The following is a 19,290-nucleotide window of genomic DNA, read 5'->3' as shown; positions in this document are numbered from 1 at the left end:
CCGCGTGACTGCTATGGTCGCAGGTTCGAATCCTGCCTCGGGCATGGATGTGTGTGATGTCTTTAGGTTAGTTAGGTTTAAGTAGTTCTAAGTTCTAGGGGTTGATGACCTGAGATGTTAAGTCCCATAGTACTCAGAGCCATTTGAACCATTTCTTTTTAAAGTTAACCTTCATATCTCTGAAGCGACCCCACCTAGCAACAAAAAACCAACGTCATATTATGGCTCCCATTGTCCCATGCACCATTTGTCCCACAAACTTTTCAGCTACTATCATACTTCCGGAATTATTCTAGGTGGCAATACTTAGTGACTCACCCTGTATGTACGGCTCTTAGCATCCACGGCAGGCGCAATGTCATACTGTCATTTCATTGTTGGGATTTATGTGAGCATTCTGTGAGGAGGTGACTTATTGCAAAGTATATTCGAAATCATTTCTCTGGAGAAAACAGAAAAAATGGAAATACAAAATGCAACAATCGTCCTTTAATCACTTCTTACAATTGTGATACGTAAGTTATTAGTTTCATCGCAGTGATGGACTGCGTTCACTGGTTGTTTACAGAAGCGACATACTGTAGATCACTGGTGGTGGGCCCCGGCAGCTTTCACCACTGTTCTGCCGGCTTTCTTGGCAACTGTCCTGGCTTTGGCGGCAGTCCTGGCTTTGGCGGCAGTCCTGGCTTTGCCTGCTGTCCTGGCTTTGGCGGCTTTGGCATGAGCGGCTGTCCTTGCAAGGGCCCTGTGTCTCGAAGCGGCACCATCAGCTAAAAAAGACAAATGAAGTTGTGTAATAACAGCTCACAACTAACTTCCAGTCATGCTAAAGGCCTACTAATCAGCACAATCAGGTTCACGACCAATGGGAGTTAATTTTACATTCAATAGACACTTACAAATTATGAACAATTCAAGTCTATCATTTTCATAATCTTGAGAATGTATTAGTATATAACGTGTGTGTGATTCAATAGCTAGCGTATGAAGACAGAATACGCATCGTTGTAATACCTGTTGTACACCAGCAGAATTCGTGAAAAAAATGCACAGGGTGTACAGCGAAGCAGTCCCTGATACCAAAATTAAATATCCAGAAAACTACGATCGATAGAGGAGTTCAACATACGCTATGTTTATTGTGGAAGCTGTAAGAATTTTATGCAGAAGATATTCAGAGGTTTCGAAATAGTTAGAAAAGCCGCTAATACATGGTGCTGTAATCGCAGTACCGGCCGCGGTGGTCTTGCGGTTCTAGGCGCTGCAGTCCGCAACCGTGGGACTGCTACGGTCGCAGGTTCGAATCCTGCCTCGTGCATGGATGTGTGTGATGTCCTTAGGTTAGTTAGGTTTAAGTAGTTCCAAGTTCTAGGGGACTGGTGACCTCCAATGTTAAGTCCCATAGCGCTCAGAGCCATTTTGTAATCGCAGTACGTAGATCCTATAAATAGTGTGCCTCAGCTGAGAGCGATCAGTCCCATCGTTGAAACGTGAAGGAGGTTAGCGTACCGAAGACAGACTGAAATCATGTATTCCACTGAACAACGTGTTTTTCTGTTACTGGAATACCACAGATTAGATTATAGTCCTAAGGCAACAGGGGCAGTTTTCATACACTATTTAATGTTCCAAAAGGACACGATGCGAAAACCATTCGCAAGCTCTTCGGCGAAGTCCAACGGACACGCAACGTGGCTAATGATCAGCTGCGGAGCGAGAGGTCCTTGGTTCAAGTCTTCCCTCGAGTATAATATTTATTTTCGCAAAGTTATGATCTGTCCGTTCGTTCATTGACGTCTCTGTTCACTGTAATAAGTTTAGTGTCTGTGTTTTGCGACCGCACCGCAAAACCTAGACGAAGGGACGTGTCTCTCCAATGAGAACCGAAAACATTTGATCGCAAGATCATAGGTCAACCGATTCCTCCACAGGAAAACACGTCTGATATATTCTGTACGACACTGGTGACGGCATGTGCGTCACATGACAGGAATATGTTGTCGACCCACCTAACTTGTACACTTGGCGAATCGGTAAAAAGATGCTTCTACCTTGCTCTATTTAGGTTTTCTTGTGGATGTGATAATCACTCCGAAAACAGTGATGAAAACATAAGAGCTTGTGACATAAACTGAAAATAAAAAATAAAACCTTTCACTTGAGGGAAGACTTGAACCAAGGACCTCTAGCTCTGCAGCTGGTCACGCTAACCACGGGACCACGGCACTAGTGAGCTGACAGCGTCCTTGATGTTGCCTATCTTGCACATGGACTACTCAGTTTGTATATTTCGCTTATTTTTTCATAATTCCACACAACTTCTTCCTGTTTTCTCGATTGATCTGTGTTCAGTTTTTCAAGGCCTATCCACTGTGCCAACTTATAACTAAATCTGAGGGGGGTGCGATGGGGAGGTTCCCTTGTAAGAGCTGAGTTGCGATTTCGTATTATAGGAGGAGCATTCTCGTGCTTATTCCACGCACGCTGACTCCAGATTTGTACGTCAGTCTGGTGATTAAACCTGCCATTCATGAACAGCATTCTAGGGGGGTTTTCCAGCAGGATAATACTAGCCCAAATATCGCTATTGTAACCAAACGAGCTCTACAGAGTATCGACATGTCGCTTAGCCTGCAGGATCACCAGATGTGTCTCCAATCGAGCACATTTGCATGAATGCATTCAACATTCTCGGGGTTGCACCGGTTGATAATGAACCAGCATTTCACATATGCAAAGGCTTATCTCGCGCTTTTATTAAACGGTGATCTTTCAACGTTAATTACTTAAATATGTTACCTAGATAAATGTAATCCCGAAATTCCGTTACACTACATTAATTATTTTGTGGTGCTATGATTTTTTCCGTCAGTGTACATTCTTGCTGCAAGCTTTCACATGGAGTGAACAGTACTTTTAACCCCTTAAATTATCAATTGGTCTTCGATGAGACATGTAGATAAAGACTCTAACATGGAATACCATTCACGTTTGAAGACATATTCAATTATGTAATGGATAATTAGTGATAATTGTGACTTTATTAGTAACATAATTACTTTCATGGTTATAGCATTAAATAGAGATCGAACGTTTATAATGGTTGTTGTTTGATGTTGCAATCGCTGGGAGTTTGATGTAATGGGTTAAACAGACAGCCTTGGGTCGCCCAGCCTTCAGAAACAAGTAAAAAAGCTGACAGAGCTACTGATGCAATTTGTGTACTAAATCTGTTCTATTGACACGTTCCACATCTTAACATTCGTCGTGAATGTGACCTATTGGACAAGTAATTTAAAAACTGTGACTAAATGCATTTGGATAAACATTCTTCCATATATACAACTACTACTGCTTTGTATTTTGTGTACATTAATGGATTTATTGACAAATCTTTTTCGTTTGTTTCATATAAGTTCTCGTTGACATGTATCTTTCAGAATTTTGTTATTAGAATTGAAACTTTGACAAGAAAAAATTTGTAACTGCGGTTTTGTTAGACCGCGATCCTGTCACTGTCGAATTCCACTGATACACGTTTCATCCTCTTACACGAGACATAGCACGGTCTCCTCACAAACTGTCAACAGACATCCGATCTCTGAATGAGAAACCCGCTATCTAATCTTCCCTTATATACAGAACCAGCTCTTTGTCTATGGCTTTGCCCACGAACGTGTACGTCACATACATAGCACACATCTCCTCTCCCCTCTCCCTATCACAGCGTTCCCCCCCCCCCCCCCTTATCTTCTCCCACCCACGTCTAAGTACATTTACTCCTCCCTCCACCTGTCCACGATCTCTTCTTCTCTGCCTTCATCTCCACCTCATCTCTCCACTCTACCTACTCCTTACTCCTTTCCCTTTGTCCATCTCCTCCCCTGCTGATTCCATCCACCTTATCCACCACTCTCTCCATCACCCCCAATCCAGTGGGAACTAGACGATTCTTACCCATGCAGTACTTTCCAGATAATTTTTCATGTGTACCAAGTTTGACTGAAATCAATCCAAAGGTTTAGGTGAAGATGTGCAACATAGATACATACACACGTACACCCATTTATATCGTATCTTCTACCAATCTCGTACAGTTGTATAGAAATGCTAATAATCTGCATGCAGTACATTTCAATTTGACATTTGTTGCATGCCATCTTCATGATATCTATTATGCTGTCTCCGGCATTAGCTGTTATTAGCAATAAAAGATAGGTTTTCGAGTTGAAACTATACAAACGTACGTGATAAGCAGAAGGGGGGGGGGGGGCAGGGGTGGAGTGGAGGCAGCAGATGCGGGGAAAAGATTTGAAATTAATATTACAGCTAGCACGAAATTATGAATGATCAGTATGTGAGGCATCTCGCTGGACCATGTCTGAGATTTCCCGTAACGAGCATTGCTTCGAGATCCCAACATCAGCCCCGTGGGCACTTCACAGACGATTATTACTTTTCAAGGGAGCACTTCAAATGTTGACGGTAGGCAATGGTTTGTTTTGAAACATGCGAATGAGACTTCTCTCAACCGTGATGGTGTTTCCAGCAGCGGCGTTAGCCATCCCTGGAATGATCCACATACATATAGTATTCTCTTGTCATATCATCAGCAGCGAATCATGATCAACCTCTGGCATGTAAGAGTGCAAGAGCAACTGCTATAAGATACTGCCAACCCATTTAAATGGTGCTGGCTACCTATTGATCATACGAGATGCCATGCCACAGTCTTTGAGACAGAGCGTGATGTCACAATGGTTAAGAAACTAGGAGGGTGAAGATGCAGGTCCCCGTCAGCCAGCCAGACTTTGGTTTCACTTACTCCGTTTCATCCAAATGGCACGGCATATTTCCTTCGGTGTCCTTCCCAGGCCAATCTGTTATTCCATGTTTAGTGGCCAGGTTGTCGCCAACTAATTAAAACCCAGTCTTCCTTTGCTTACAATTTTTGGAGACTGTACCTCTCGTTTTACGCGATAGGATGAGGTTTCAACACGACGTGTACCATTGCACTGTGTCAACCTGAGCAACATATATACTCATTACGGAACTGAAATGATAAGACCTGTTCGGTGATTAACAAGAAAGCCGGACCTCAATCCTACAGATTTTTGCCTATGGACTTAGTTGAAGTCGTTGCCTACAAATGGGAACAAGTTAATGTTGAAATGTAGGTTCACCACCTTCCACAAATGCAAACCCTACTTAGTATTATCACATTTCTAAAAAACAAGCCAGCATCATCAGAATGATCAGATAAAGGTAAAACTACAAATAAATATATATTAAGTATCGTTGTCACTTCCCTTGAAACCATGCCTTCCTGAAATTTTTAATATTTTATATATTCTTCTTATCTTTATGGCTTTTGTAAGATCTCGTAGAATAATTCTGGTGATAAAAGCTTGCTTCTAGGAAACGCGTCCACTTACGCGTTTTTGCGCTTTGAAAGATGTCTGATGTTACACTCAGTCATTGATTTTGACTACCACGACCTTGTACCTAATATGGATAAAATCAAAGCGAACGTTTTAGGTTAGGCTTTGTCAGTGCTGCTATTGATAACGATTGAAACACGTTTACTGCTACCAGTCACAATTCATTTTATTCCCACTACGCATATCAGAGGCTTCAAGCACCATCATCTGGTGGATTTATGTGAATTAATAAATGTAAGCGCTGTATTTACGACTCTGGGGTAACCTGAGCCACTACCTAACAGAAGATAAAACAAAATGCTCTTTCAGTATAAGGTTTATACTTTTGTGCTGATATTTATATGAAAATATGAACAAGAATATAAATTAAAAGTAAAAGTACCATCCAGTGTTACAAATTCCTTTTTCTGTCGTGTTACTTGTGGCCACTGGAAGTATTTTCACTTCTACATTTATATTTTTGTTCATATTTCCAATAAAAGAACACCACTAAACTGTAAGTCATATACCGAAACTATATTTAAAAGGGTGAGACCCTTAATTATCGTGAAGCACTAAATATAAGAACTTATTAAAACTGACACTAAAGTGGAGAGCGAAGTACCCAGAGACAGGTACAACAGGAAGTTAAACTTGTGCAAATGTCACCCACATTATAGATTTTTGTTAAGTGCTATGTATACAAAAAAAGTTTTCAACTATAAGCGTGATAAGTGCATCTAAGAGTATCTTCATTTCCGAGATGTTACAACCTTGATCAGTAGGCTGAAGAAGATCCATCTTATCCCAACAACAGCAGACCACACAGAAGTCGATGTACTCAGTGAATAACTACGATTTAGTGTCGTGACAATAACACATGCAACTGGCGTAGGTTTGGATGCATTGCCGTGGCAGAAATAAACAAGGACCAGGTATGTTAACTGTTGTGTAGGTGTGCAAAAAATGGCTCTGAGCACTATGGGACTTAATTTCTGAGGTCATCAGTCCCCTAGAACTTAGAACTACTTAAATCTAACTAAGCTAAGGACATCACACACATCCATGCCCAAGGCAGGATTCGAACCTGCGACCGTAGCTGTCGGGCGGTTCCAAACTGAAGCGCCTAGAACCGCTCGGCCACGCCAGCCGGCGTAAGTGTGCAGTTAATTTCAGTTGTTTTGATAAGGGTCCTATAACGATTACGGTCTGTCCAGCACTGGATGATTTCTTCATGAACAAAGTTTAGAATAACGAAACTGTTGATAAAACAAAAGTTTAGTTAAACATTAGAATGAAATATAGAAACCGAAAATGGTTAAGGAGACTAAGTATTTTCCAAAAGTGTGTGAAAAAATGCAGGATTGACGTGAACCTGACCCCATGGGATGTCGCTGCGAACAGTGCCACACAACTTTACTTTTTACCTCTCTCCCTCTTGGATGATAAATGGGCGGAGTAACATGCCACACTACACAGCAGGGAAAATGGTATGTATATTTGTCAGGTGTGTAACGGGTATTAAGTGCAGATATTTTTATGTGAGGTACCCCCCCCCCCCCCCCCCCCCCCCAATGAACCATGGACCTTGCCGTTGGTGCGGAGGCTTGCGTGCCTCAGCGATACAGATAGCCGTACCGTAGGTGCAACCACAACGGAGGGGTATCTGTTGAGAGGCCAGACAAACGCGTGGTTCCTGAAGAGGGGCAGCAGCCTTTTCAGGAGTTGCAGGGGCAACAGTCTGGATGACTGACTGATGTGGCCTTGTAACACTAACCAAAACGGCAAACGGCTTTGCTGTGCTGGTACTGCGAATGGTTGAAAGCAAGGGGAAACTACAGCCGTAATTTTTCCCGAGGGCATGCAGCTTTACTGTATGATTAAATGATGATGGCGTCCTCTTGGGTAAAATATTCCGGAGGTAAAATAGTCCCCGGGCGGGGACTACTCAAGAGGACGTCGTTATCAGGAGAAAGAAAACTGGCGTTCTACGGATCGGAGCGTGGAATGTCACATCCCTTAATCGGGCAGGTAGGTTAGAAAATTTAAAAAGGGAAATGGATAGGTTAAAGTTAGATATAGTGGGAATTAGTGAAGTTCGGTGGCAGGAGGAACAAGACTTGTGGTCAGGCGAATACAGGGTTGTAAATACAATGTCAAATAGGGGTAATGCAGGAGTAGGTTTAATAATGAATAAAAAAATAGGAACGCGGGTAAGCTACTACAAACAGCATAGTGAACGCATTATTGTGGCCAAGATAGACACGAAGCCCACGCCCACTACAGTAGTACAAGGTTATATGCCAACTAGCTCTGCAGATGACGAAGAAATTGAAGAAATGTAAGATGAAATAAAATAAATTATTCAGATAATGAAGGGAGACGAAAATTTAATAGTCATGGGTGACTGGAATTCGGTAGCAGGAAAAGGGAGAGAAGGAAACATAGTAGGTGAATATGGATTGGGGGTAAGAAATGAAAGAGGAACCCGCCTGGTAGAATTTTGTGCAGAGCATAACTTAATCATAGCTAACACTTGGTTCAAGAATCATGAAAGAAGGTTGTATACATGGAAGAACCCTGGAGATACTAGAAGGTATCAGATAGATTATGTAATGGTAAGACAGAGATTTAGGAACCAGGTTTTAAATTGTAAGACATTTCCAGGGGCAGATATGGACTCTGACCACAGTCTGTTGGTTATGAACTGTAGATTAAAACTGAAAAAACTACGAAAAGGTGGTAATTTAAGGAGATGGGACCTGGATAAACTGACTAAACCACAGTTTGTACAGAGTTTCAAGGAGAGCGTAAGGGAACAAATGGCAGGAATGGGGGAAAGAAATACAGTAGAAGAATGGGTAGCTTTGATGGATGAAGTAGTGAAGGCAGCAGAGGATCAAGTAGGTAAAAAGACGAGGGCTAGTAGAAATCCTTGGGTAACAGACGAAATATTGAATTTCATTGATGAAAGGAGAAAATATAAAAATGCAGTAAATGAAGCAGGCAAAAAGGAATACAAACGTCTCAAAAATGAGATCGACAGGAAGTACAAAATGGCTAAGCAGTGATGGCTAGAGGACAAATGTAAGGATGTAGAGGCTTATCTCACTAGGGGTAAGATAGATACTGCCTACAGCAAAATTAAAGAGACCTTTGGAGAAAACAGAACAACTTGTATGAATATCAAGAGCTCAGATGGAAACTCAGTTCTAAGCAAAGAAGGGAAAGCAGAAAGGTGGAAGGAGTATATAGAGGGTCTATACAAGGGCGATGTGCTTGAGGACAATATTATGGAAATGGAAGAGGATGTAGATGAAATGGGAGATATGATACTGCGTGAAGAGTTCGACAGAGCACTGAAAGACCTGAGTCGAAACAAAGCCCCGGGAGTAGACAACATTCCATTGGAACTACTGACGGCCTTGGGAGAGCCAGTCCTGACAAAACTGGTGAGCAAGATGTATGAGACAGGCGAAATACCCTCAGACTTCAAGAAGAATATACACCAAGCAGATTCAGAAAGATGTAGGTTGCAGTAGGTACTGGGAGATGAAGAAGCTTGCACAGGATAGAGGAGCATGGAGAGCAGTCTCAGGACTGAAGACCACAACAACAACCTTAATATATACATACGTCAGTCGGTTGGTTGTTTTTTGTCTGCATCGAACAGCCTTCTACGGACATGTCACAAACTTTATGATCTCATGTTTTCTGTATGGTCCTAAGCGCACCACTAAGTGGATTACGCTTATCAGTACATTTAGAGTCCACGCATCCACATTTCAACACTTGACATTCTTCCCAGGGAAAATAAGCGTTAGTGGCTTGTTCTTCCCGTATATGCCTGGAGGTACTAACCGAACAAAAATATACGACTTGTAACAAATATAATCATTAGTCTGCAGGTGATGTAATGTTGTTCAGTCCACCATACTCAGTCACGAATAGAAACATCTGTACTTATACCCGTTACACGTTTTATAAACTCTTCCACCCTCTGTTATAAATAACATTCCTAGGTTTAATTAAGAGAGAAAATGCCTCTGAGACGAACTGTAAGCATACAGTGCACAGCAATTGCTTGAATACTTCATAAACCAGATATTTCTGCAACATGGGTGTGATATAAATTGCGCAACAACAAGAGTGAAATGTATTTCTTACAGAAAGTGTATAGAAATTGTGAGTTCATGACTGGCTGAAATTGTCTCCACATGGGAGCGTTAATCTCGCCAGTTCCATTCTAAAGACAGGATTTTCATGCCACAGAGAAGCGGAGGAGGTAGTAAACAAAGAATTGAAACTTCATGGTAGAATAAAACTGTGTGCCGGACCGAGACTCGAAACCCTTGCTTTTTGCAGCAAATGCTCTACCAACTGACCTATCCCCGCACGACAGACGACCCGTCTTCAAAGGCTTACTTCCGCCAGTACCTCGTCTCCCACCTTACAAATATCACACAAGTTCTCTTGCGGAGACACGTCTTAGCCACAGCCCGGGTCATGTTTCCAGTATCACAGGAGAGCTACTGTGAGATTTGGAAGGTAGGAGAGGAGGTACTGGCAGAAGTATTGCTGTGAGTAGGGGCCGAGTCATGTATGGATAGGTGAGTTGGTAGAGCACCTACCTGCGAAAGGTGAAGGTCATGCCTTCGATTCTCGGCCTGGCATACAGTTTTAATCTGCTAGGAAACTTCATATCAGGGCACAATTCACTGCAAAGTGAAAACTTCGTTCTGGAAAGAAAGAAGTGTTCAGCAAGCAGAAAGTGAAGAGTTTATGATGAAATTATAGACTGAAATTGGAAGAAGCACCACAAATACGAATTCATCTACAAGCCTTGAAATGCATCCACCTAAAGGACGCTGTATGGAGTTTTCTTACGGGTAGGTAGCTAATTCTTTACCAGAGACAAATCCCTGCCATGGACTCCAATACTGACATTGCAAATGAGAAATTTCGTCATTCTAGGAGAGGTGCTTGGGCTTAAGTGGCAACTCAACAAAAGATGAAATACACTTTGAGGTCCTGGGTCTATCAAAAAATACATGCAAATGGCTTTATACCTAGAGTTGCACACGTCGTGTTTCCAAACGTTTCGACAGCCATATCCCTATTTGTAGACTGCAGTTGTCCATCAGTTGATAGGACCTCATCTTCAGCCGTCCCATTGGACAGAACCACATTAGTACGTTTCTATACATGAAGTGCTGCCAGAAATGTTGGACATTTTCTCTGCAAAATGCACTAGACTATTTCAATGGTGTTGCCTTGAGAATCCAAACAACTGATCCCATAAGCATCCGACTGGAAGATAATGACTCGTATGATCGTCTGAACTCATTCCTACAACTCTTTTCTCCTATGGAGCTACGTGTAGTGGATGGCGTATGTAATTTAGACTGAAATTGTCGGAGGGTTGTCCCATAGAACTTTATACGTTCTGTCCTATAAGAGAAACTTGGGATATTTGACACAGTAAGGCAAAATTTTATGCCACGTGGTAATGGCGGTGGCTAATGAAAACATCTACTCTCACGATTTGCTTGTATTCACTTTTTCTTTCTATTATATGCAAGTTTTGTTAAACTGAATGCTATTTCAGTAATTTAATTATCGAGTGAATTTTGATTTAGCAACTGATTTTTATCGACACAATTCGAGCCAGCAGCTACGGATGTACCGTTAGTACAAAATTTTGAAGCAAAGTTTTTGATTTATTAGGTGAACTTAAATATTTCTATGGCTCCCTTTATGAACCTGTGAAGCTTAAGTAAGAAACTAGAATTCGACTGCACACTACTTTAAGTTTTAATTGCATTTACCAAGGTCCTTAAACGCAAAACATTTGCAGTATTCATTCCTTTCCGAGGCTGCTAGCCCGTGACTGTTAATATCCCACTGACTCTACGAATTTATTTGTTTATATACCATAGTTAACCGAGAGAGGTGGTACAGCACGATAGGCACGTACGCACTACGCAAAAGAAGACCAACAAACGGCAGTCTGCCGCTTCGTTGGCCGAAATTTGCTTAGCGTGTACGGGTGGCAAATCGGAGCCAACAAAGCAGTTGGTCTTGGTTGCTGTTCGATCTACTGGTGGTAACGTAAAAGCGTTGGCGGTTGGTTGGCAATGGAATCCCTCTCCTAGTGAGGACGCTCGGTACATTGTTCGTTTGTTCGGTAGCGATTTGTTGTGTCTCTACAACGGATGCGTATTTAAGTTTTCCTGGACAACCAACAGTCGCACTTAGTATGTGTCATTGGCCGGTTTCGCTATTTATTTTAACAACAGGTTCACGAGAAGCTGTGCGATTTGCAGTTTAACGTACAGTAGTTGGGTCTTACACTGAAGAGCGAAACTACTTAACAAAAAATAGCGAGTGCCACTTGGGGCTCTTCTGAGACACTGAATTTCAACCGTCTTTGTCTCCCCTGCAGGCAATTCGCTCTCTCGCTAAGGATGTGCATTTATTGTGTTTAAAAATACTGGAGTATAGAGAAGATGGAGAGAACATTAATGCTGACGGGGTTTTATCGTGAACGGAAATGTTTGTTAGCCCCTACGAACTGCGATTATAAAAACAAGCTTAAAAGACAGACATTTGGGGAGAAACAATTCAGCTATTACAGAGCGATAATCATGATGTGAAAAAGAAAATGGTGTCTTTATTAACGCCTCTTCACCGTGGAAAACAAAGTGAAAAAATAAATTTTCGAGTGACTACTAACTTTCTGCTACAAGTACAGCTCTCTTAAAAGAGGTGTTATCTTTGGAAATTTTGGCACCTACGCAGTTTAATAACAATTAGAAAACTGTAGCTTTCATTAGGAAAAAAATTATGAAATAGCCCATATTCCGATTCAGCTTTCAGGTAGACATTAATTTTATCGCATCATATCGCTTCCTTCTTTTCAAAAGATATCCAGCAGTGTAGTTTCTCCTCCTTCTTTCTGTGATGGTCAGCTTCTTAGTGTACAATAAATGCTGCACTTGCAAGGTCTACTAAATATTCTTCTTCCCTCATAATATTGACCGGTGAAATTGTAATTCAAACGCTACTTTGTAAAAATAACGAGACATGAGCTATTTAGGTAAGTTATCAGAACCACCTGCGAAATCCACATGACCGAAACCCTTGGTCCTAAACCTTTCGTTTGGTGTGGATGAGAAGCCAAATGCCAACGCAATGGCGACTAACATTCAGCCGAATCCAAACTCTGTTGTTCAGTGGCCTTCGTTGGCTTACTGTGTACGCGCCTTAAGACACATGTCTCACATGTGGGAGAGCGGCGGTTTAAATCCACTTCCGGCCATCTACACTACTGGCCATTAAAACTGCTACACCACGAAGATGACGTGCCACAGACGCGAAATTTAACCGACAGGAAGAAGATACTGTGATATGCAAATGATTAGCTTTTCAGAGCATTCGCACAAAGTTGGCGCCGGTGGCGACACCTACAACGTGCTGACATGAGGAAAGTTTCCAACCGATTTCTCATACACAAACAGCAGTTCACTGGCGTTGCCTGGTGAAACGTTGTTGTGATGCCTCGTGTACGGAGGAGGAATGCGTACCATCACGTTTCCGACTTTGGTAAAGGTCGGATTGTAGCCTATCGCGATTGCGGTTTATCGTATCGCGACATTGCTGCTCGCGTTGGTCGCGACTATGGAATCGGTGGGTTCAGGAGGGTAATACGGAACGCCGTGCTGGATCCCAACGGCCTCGTATCACTAACAGTCGAGGTGACAGGCATCTTACCTGCATGGCTGTAACGGATCGTGCAGCCACGTCTCGATCCCTGAGTCAACAGATGGGGACGTTTGCAAGACAACAACCATCTGCACGAACAGTTCGATGACGTTTGGAGCAGCATGGACTATCAGCTCGGAGACCATGGCTGCGGTTACCCTTGACGCTGCATCACAGACAGGAGCGCCTGCGATGGTGTACTCAACGACCAACCAGGGTGCACGAATGGCAAAACGTCATTTTTTCGGATGAATCCAAGTTCTGTTTACAGCATCATGATGGTCGCATCCGTGTTTGGCGACATCGCGGTGAACGCACATTGAAAGTGTGTATTCGTCATCGCCATACTGGCGTATTACCCGGCGTGATGGTATGGGGTGCCATTGGTTACACGTCTCGGTCACCTCTTGTTCGCATTGACGGGACTTTGAACACTGGACGTTGTATTTCAAATGTGTTACGACCCGTGGCTCTACCCTTCATTCGATCCCTGCGAAACCCTGCATTTCAGCAGGATAATGCATGACCGGATGTTGCAGATCATGTACGGGCCTTTCTGGATACAGAAAATGCTCGACCGCTGCCCTGGCCAGCACATTTTCCAGATCTCACACCAACTGAAAACGTCTGGTCAATGGTGGCCGAACAACTGGATCGTCACAATACGCCAGTCACTACTCTCGATGAACTATGGTATCGTATTGAAGCCGTATGGGCAGCTGTACCTGTACACGCCATCCAAGCTCTTGTTTTACTCAATGCCCAGGCGTATCAAGGCCATTATTACGTCCAGAGGTGGTTGTTCTGGATACTGATTTCTCAGGATCTATGCACCGAAATTGCGTGAAAAGTGTAATGACATGTCAGTTCTAGTATAATATATTTGTCTAATGAATACCCGTTCATCATCTGCATTTCTTCTTGATGTAGCAATTGTAATGGCCAGTAGTGTAGATTGAGGTTTCCTATGATTTCCCTAAATCGCTGAATACAAAAGCCGCGAGGGTTCCTTTACAAAGATCACAGGCGATTTTCTTCCCAATAATAAACGATCTCGCCATTGATAGGTCGTTAAACACAAATCTTCCTTTCCATATCATGATACTATGTTTAGAACCCTCTACCATACGATTAATTAGAACCATACGGCTGGAGACCTTATGCGTATCGTATTTTGTAACGAGTGAGTGTTAAAGCTGGTAACTCTACCCTGGCTAGGAGGTGCGTCGTCGCTTTCTTCCGTCGTAAAGTCGACACTGTTGATGTCAACAGGCTCCTCCCCTCCCTCAGGACCTTCGGGCTGCCATTCTGGACACGGCCTTCCGTCATCGGAGTTGTCGTCATCGTCCGGGTTGGACTCGTCTTCGGCGGCGACGTGTTGCGCGCAGAACACGATCAGATAGGACCCTAGGAGCAGCAGCAAAAGGCGAGACATCTCTCTGTTCGGCTGATACTGCAGACGGTCTACACTCTCCGGCTGGACGATGTACTGTAAAGCCGCAGGAAAACGTAGGGTCTTTTATAGGAACACGGCGGTGCGAACCGGATACGTTATCGTTACTGGAAGAAGAATGTTGTTTGCGAGTACACTTCAAGAATGTGCTAATGGAGTACGGTGAACACTAATTAGCTCACACCAATTCACAGTAATCGCTATTTCAGAACGTCTTCGTTTTTTTTTTCTCTTTCTTGAAACGCGATCTTATCTAATCTGTCCTACAGGGTGAAAAAAATTCATTGTACACTTACAGTATAAAAAGTGCCATGTGCATAGTTTCGATGCAGTGGGAAGAGCTTTGCGTCGGAACACTCGACTTACGGAAGGTCTAGGCGGTACTTTTGTTATTTCACTTTTCTCATTTTCTGATTCAAATCTGCGCAATATAACTGTAGACATATCCAAGATCTGCAGTTTTTCCAACGTTGGACACAACGGCTCCCAATAGACATGTCAGAAGGATTTATGACCAGCAATGATCAGTTAAATATAAATTACTTTTCACAGGACAGAGATAAGTACAAAACTTATGAATGTGGAGATGCAAAAGACGCGTAATATATTCAGCAGCAGAGTGTAGTTGTAATGACTTATATACATTATCAGTGACGGCATGTCTTTCATTGTATTCTCACTCCTGTGTTAGTATTAAATAACTGCGCGTAATTTGCATAAGACCAAATGTAATTGCTGCATAACGAACGAAAACCATATACCGATTCAAACATTATAAAGTTAGAAAACAAAAAATATTACACCTAGCCCCGGAATCCAATTCTTGAACTCTGGTACGCAAAGCCAAAAATGACTGATGCACTGCTATATAATACTGAATGAAGACCCGTGTCAGACATGCGATTACAGTGTTCCCGAACTGTCTTTCCTTGACGTTAATTTTCTACAAAAGATGTGCACAGAACGAAATTTCATTACAGGCCGCTTTAATTTATAATATTAGGAGCCAAGATCGCTTGATGTAAATAGTCTGTTTCATGACCAGTTTCGACAGTAACTAGCTGTTACCTTCAGATTCTCAGATCTCCCAGAAATACATCTATCAGTCATGTCGACATACTGAGAACATGCTCCAGTTACAGTAATACAGCTTCATATTGGTTTGTCAAGTATATAAAACGTGCTGAATAAAACATCCATAGCATCAATAAGAAGTGCAGGAGCAGAAACAGGTACATGAGTAAAGATTATACGTCGACACATCATCTTATTGGTGCTATGGATGTTTTGTTTAGCAAGTTTTATATTTTGACAGAGTGTTGTATTATTGTAATTGGAGACTGTTATCAGTATGTCGACGAGACTGACGTGAAGCTATACTCCTGGGAGGTCTGAGACTCTGATGATTAGGGCAAGTTACTGGTCATGAAATAAATTGTTTCACTTCAAGCGATGATGGCTTCGAATTTGCTGTATTTTACAACATTTGATTGCCTCCAACAACCAGCGTAAATTACGCAGAGTTCCGTCTGTGGGCAACGAATGGCGCTCTGGCGTTCATGTGCCCTAATTTTGGTTCACCCTTTAGATATGTGTACCTCCGGTCGGTGAGACACATGATTACTGACGGACAGAAAACATTTTTTAAAGGCGGATCGCCGTTCGCTCTACAGAGCGAGGAGGCTCCGTAACAACGTAATGGACTTCCAGTCGGGAATATAGTGGTTTTAAACTTCCGTCTGGGATTTTCGAAGGTTTCCCTTAACAATCTGAGGCTGGGGTCGAAACCACTTTTAGTACTTGCGGGCTCAACTATTAAAATCTGAATAGCTGATGCGTTTTCCCTACATATCTTTTGCTGGTTCTCATTTAAAAGATTATCTTTGCGGCGATCGGACAGAGCGAACACGTTTCGTACGAAACCTGACCATATTGTCTAAGTGAGAATGTGTACTTTTTATGGGTATTTAATTCATTTTTTCTGTAAGTGAAAGGGTTGCTTCCAAGGATAACACTTCAAGCCAGTCACTTCTTTTACTGAGTTCAGAAGTAGCGCGCTTATTAACGATTGGTATGCCCCACCATGCCCATAACAACAGTTACATTCCGTGCAGTATTAACCCTGAAGTTTGCATCTGCTGTACTGGTTTACCAAGTTAAACTATCTCGTTATAAAGTTTGCAGTCGCCTTAATAAGTCTTCGAGTAATACTATAGCGGTCGGACGGATGCTGCTGGCTGAGAATGACGATACTAATTTGTCCACTGATTTCGTGTGTAATTGCGATTAATGACTCACTTTTCCAAACTCTTATTTCCATCTACATCTCCAATCTATCCATAGATTTTGATGCGATACGGCTGCTTACGACCGTTCCACACGAAACCTGAACCGCTCCTTCGCCCCATGTAACCCCGCGCGAATGGAAGGGCTTGCGCACTACTGAACAAAACATCTGCTGCCGGAAAAGACACACTTATCTCCAAATGTTCATAGAACCAACAACGCCTAACGGATAGACTATCTACGTCATACCACTATAGATTCTATTGCCCCTTACGAACTGTCTTCAGACTGAATTCGTTCGAAACACACTTACTCGCTAAGTAAACAACATAGGTTATTCTTATCTTGTACGAAATGACATCACTTCAAATGGTTCAAATGTCTCTGAGCACTATGGGACTTAACATCTGTGGTCATCAGTCCCCTAGAACTTAGAACTACTTAAACCTAACCTAAGGACATCACACACATCCATGCCCGAGGCAGGATCCGAACCTGCGACCGTAGCAGTCGCGCGGTTCCGGACTGAGCGCCTATAACCGCGAGATCACCGCGGCCGGCAAATGACATCACTCTCTCCATTGTTAAGTGAAGACTCTACACTATTCTTTTTTCCCATCATTAGAAGTTTATAACCGTCACGCTTGATTATGAAGTAATTTGAAGAATAGAAGCTTTATTCATTCCAGCGAAACGAGCGTCATCTGCTGCATGAAAAACACGTAACTGAGTCAGGCTGGCTTTTGTAGTGGTCATTGTGCGGGTCACGCCAAAACTGAAGTTTCCGCGGTGCTCTACGGTGAACATTGTGAACGCGACTTAAAGCGTTATACTAAAGTAGTTTGCTGATACTGTTGAAATAGCCGGCTCCTTTTTCTACTTGACCCTTCTGACATATACTTTCTTGTACGAAAAACATGCCGTGCGGCTCCCCCAGTCGGAGGTTCGAGTCCTCTCTCGGGCATGTGTGTGTGTGTGTTGTCCATAGCGTAAGTCAGATTAAGTAGTGTATAGGCTTAGGGACCGATGACCTCAGCAGTTTGGTCCCATAAGATCTTACCACAAATTTGCAATTTTTCCAAAAACATAAGATGGAAGGGGAATTTGGTCCGTGTATTATAACCAACACAATAATAGCTCTGCGAGCAGTACGAAAGGATTGCGCCAACCATATGTGGCCCTAGGGCCATGCGTTCCCTACTACTGATTTAAGGTAAATGTTGGGGTGGTTCCTGTGAAAAAGACACTACAGATATCCCTTCCTATCCTTTCCCAATCTGTTCTTCCTTCCAATATGCTATATCGGATTTTTTTTCATAAGCAAATACTACCAGGTTTGATGCTTGACATGCTAGAACAAAGTGTGAGCCAGGGAAATAATGCTACCAGTTGGATATTAGTCTACACCGAGAGCTGGCGAATGTTCTCGACAAGACAAGGCGTTGTTCACAATACAATTTGAGGATATAGTATTTGACTGCACTGAAAATGATTCGTCAATAATCTCATACGTTCTCCCCTGAAATGCACGTTGTGGCGAATATGGTGGGAAGGGTGCTGATGAAACTGTAACTACATGTCTACCAGAAACGCCGCATGCGGACAGTGAGACCAGTAGTGCAGGCTGTTAAACAGCGGTCACCGTGGTAGCGTTGCCAGTGTCCCAGTCAAGAAAGCATTGAAGTGATACATAAGAAAACTATTCTGCTGTTTGGAGAGCCGCTAGCAGTCTGGGGCGTCTGTATACAAATGAAATTAACAATCAACGTCGTGGATGAAGCTGAAGGGGCCATGCGGTGGAATGGTCAAGGAAGCGTTGACACTGTAGTAACATTGCGTGGTGCAATATATTCTCACAACTGTGTACGACCCTCTCCTTTCTACTGGTTTTGCACATCCGTCAACCATCGTACCAGTACGCCCTCTAGGAGCCATACCCAAAGTTTCTTTCAGATCGTTTGACGGCTCTTCACTTGGTGAGGTTGTTATAACAATTATCCTCCATAGCAGAAAAGAGAGGGTGCTTCTGATCCTAGGTGTACGCCACATCTGTGTAACTTTCATCACTTTCCTGGAACACTGTTCACAGGATCTTCCGGTTTTAGATTGTTTCGGACCACTCTTTCTTGATGTTGACAGCGGTGGCGCAGTGGAAGACACTAAATTCTGGAAGAACGACAGTCCAAATCCTCCACCAACAATTCACACTTGAGGTATTCCCTAAACCACTGAAGGTGAATGTTCGAATGGTCTCTTTGAAAGGGAACGGTAGATTTCCCTAATCGAAACATATGCTTTGCCTCTAATGACCTCATTATAGATAATCTTCTGTCCCCCCTCCCCTCCCCCCCCAAACGTAAAATACTT

The 19,290-nt window shown here is 42.7% G+C and overlaps 1 protein-coding gene across 1 annotated transcript; it reads right to left on the bottom strand.

The window, feature by feature from the left end:
- Positions 1-467: 467 nt before the first annotated feature.
- LOC126457733 (uncharacterized) lies at positions 468-14,674 on the bottom strand. Its single transcript, XM_050094278.1, has 2 exons — positions 14,394-14,674; positions 468-770 (listed from the first exon to the last, which is right to left on the bottom strand). Exons 1-2 carry the CDS (start codon positions 14,617-14,619, stop codon positions 586-588), a joined length of 411 nt encoding a protein of 136 aa, XP_049950235.1. The 5' UTR covers positions 14,620-14,674; the 3' UTR covers positions 468-585.
- Positions 14,675-19,290: the final 4,616 nt, after the last annotated feature.

The sequence above is a fragment of the Schistocerca serialis genome, chromosome 1 (assembly GCF_023864345.2).
Source record: "Schistocerca serialis cubense isolate TAMUIC-IGC-003099 chromosome 1, iqSchSeri2.2, whole genome shotgun sequence".
In the NCBI taxonomy this organism is placed as follows: domain Eukaryota; kingdom Metazoa; phylum Arthropoda; class Insecta; order Orthoptera; family Acrididae; genus Schistocerca; species Schistocerca serialis.
Note: the sequence above shows the minus strand (reverse complement) of the source record. Positions and strands in the feature narration are given on the sequence as shown.

Excerpts from the sequence above, each read along its gene's own strand:
- LOC126457733 (XM_050094278.1), bottom strand. The coding sequence starts at position 14,619 with ATGTCTCGCCTTTTGCTGCTGCTCCTAGGGTCCTATCTGATCGTGTTC. Across the intron at positions 771-14,393 it reads CGACGCACCTCCTAGCCAGG|CTGATGGTGCCGCTTCGAGA; the intron begins GTAGAGTTACCA and ends TGTCTTTTTTAG.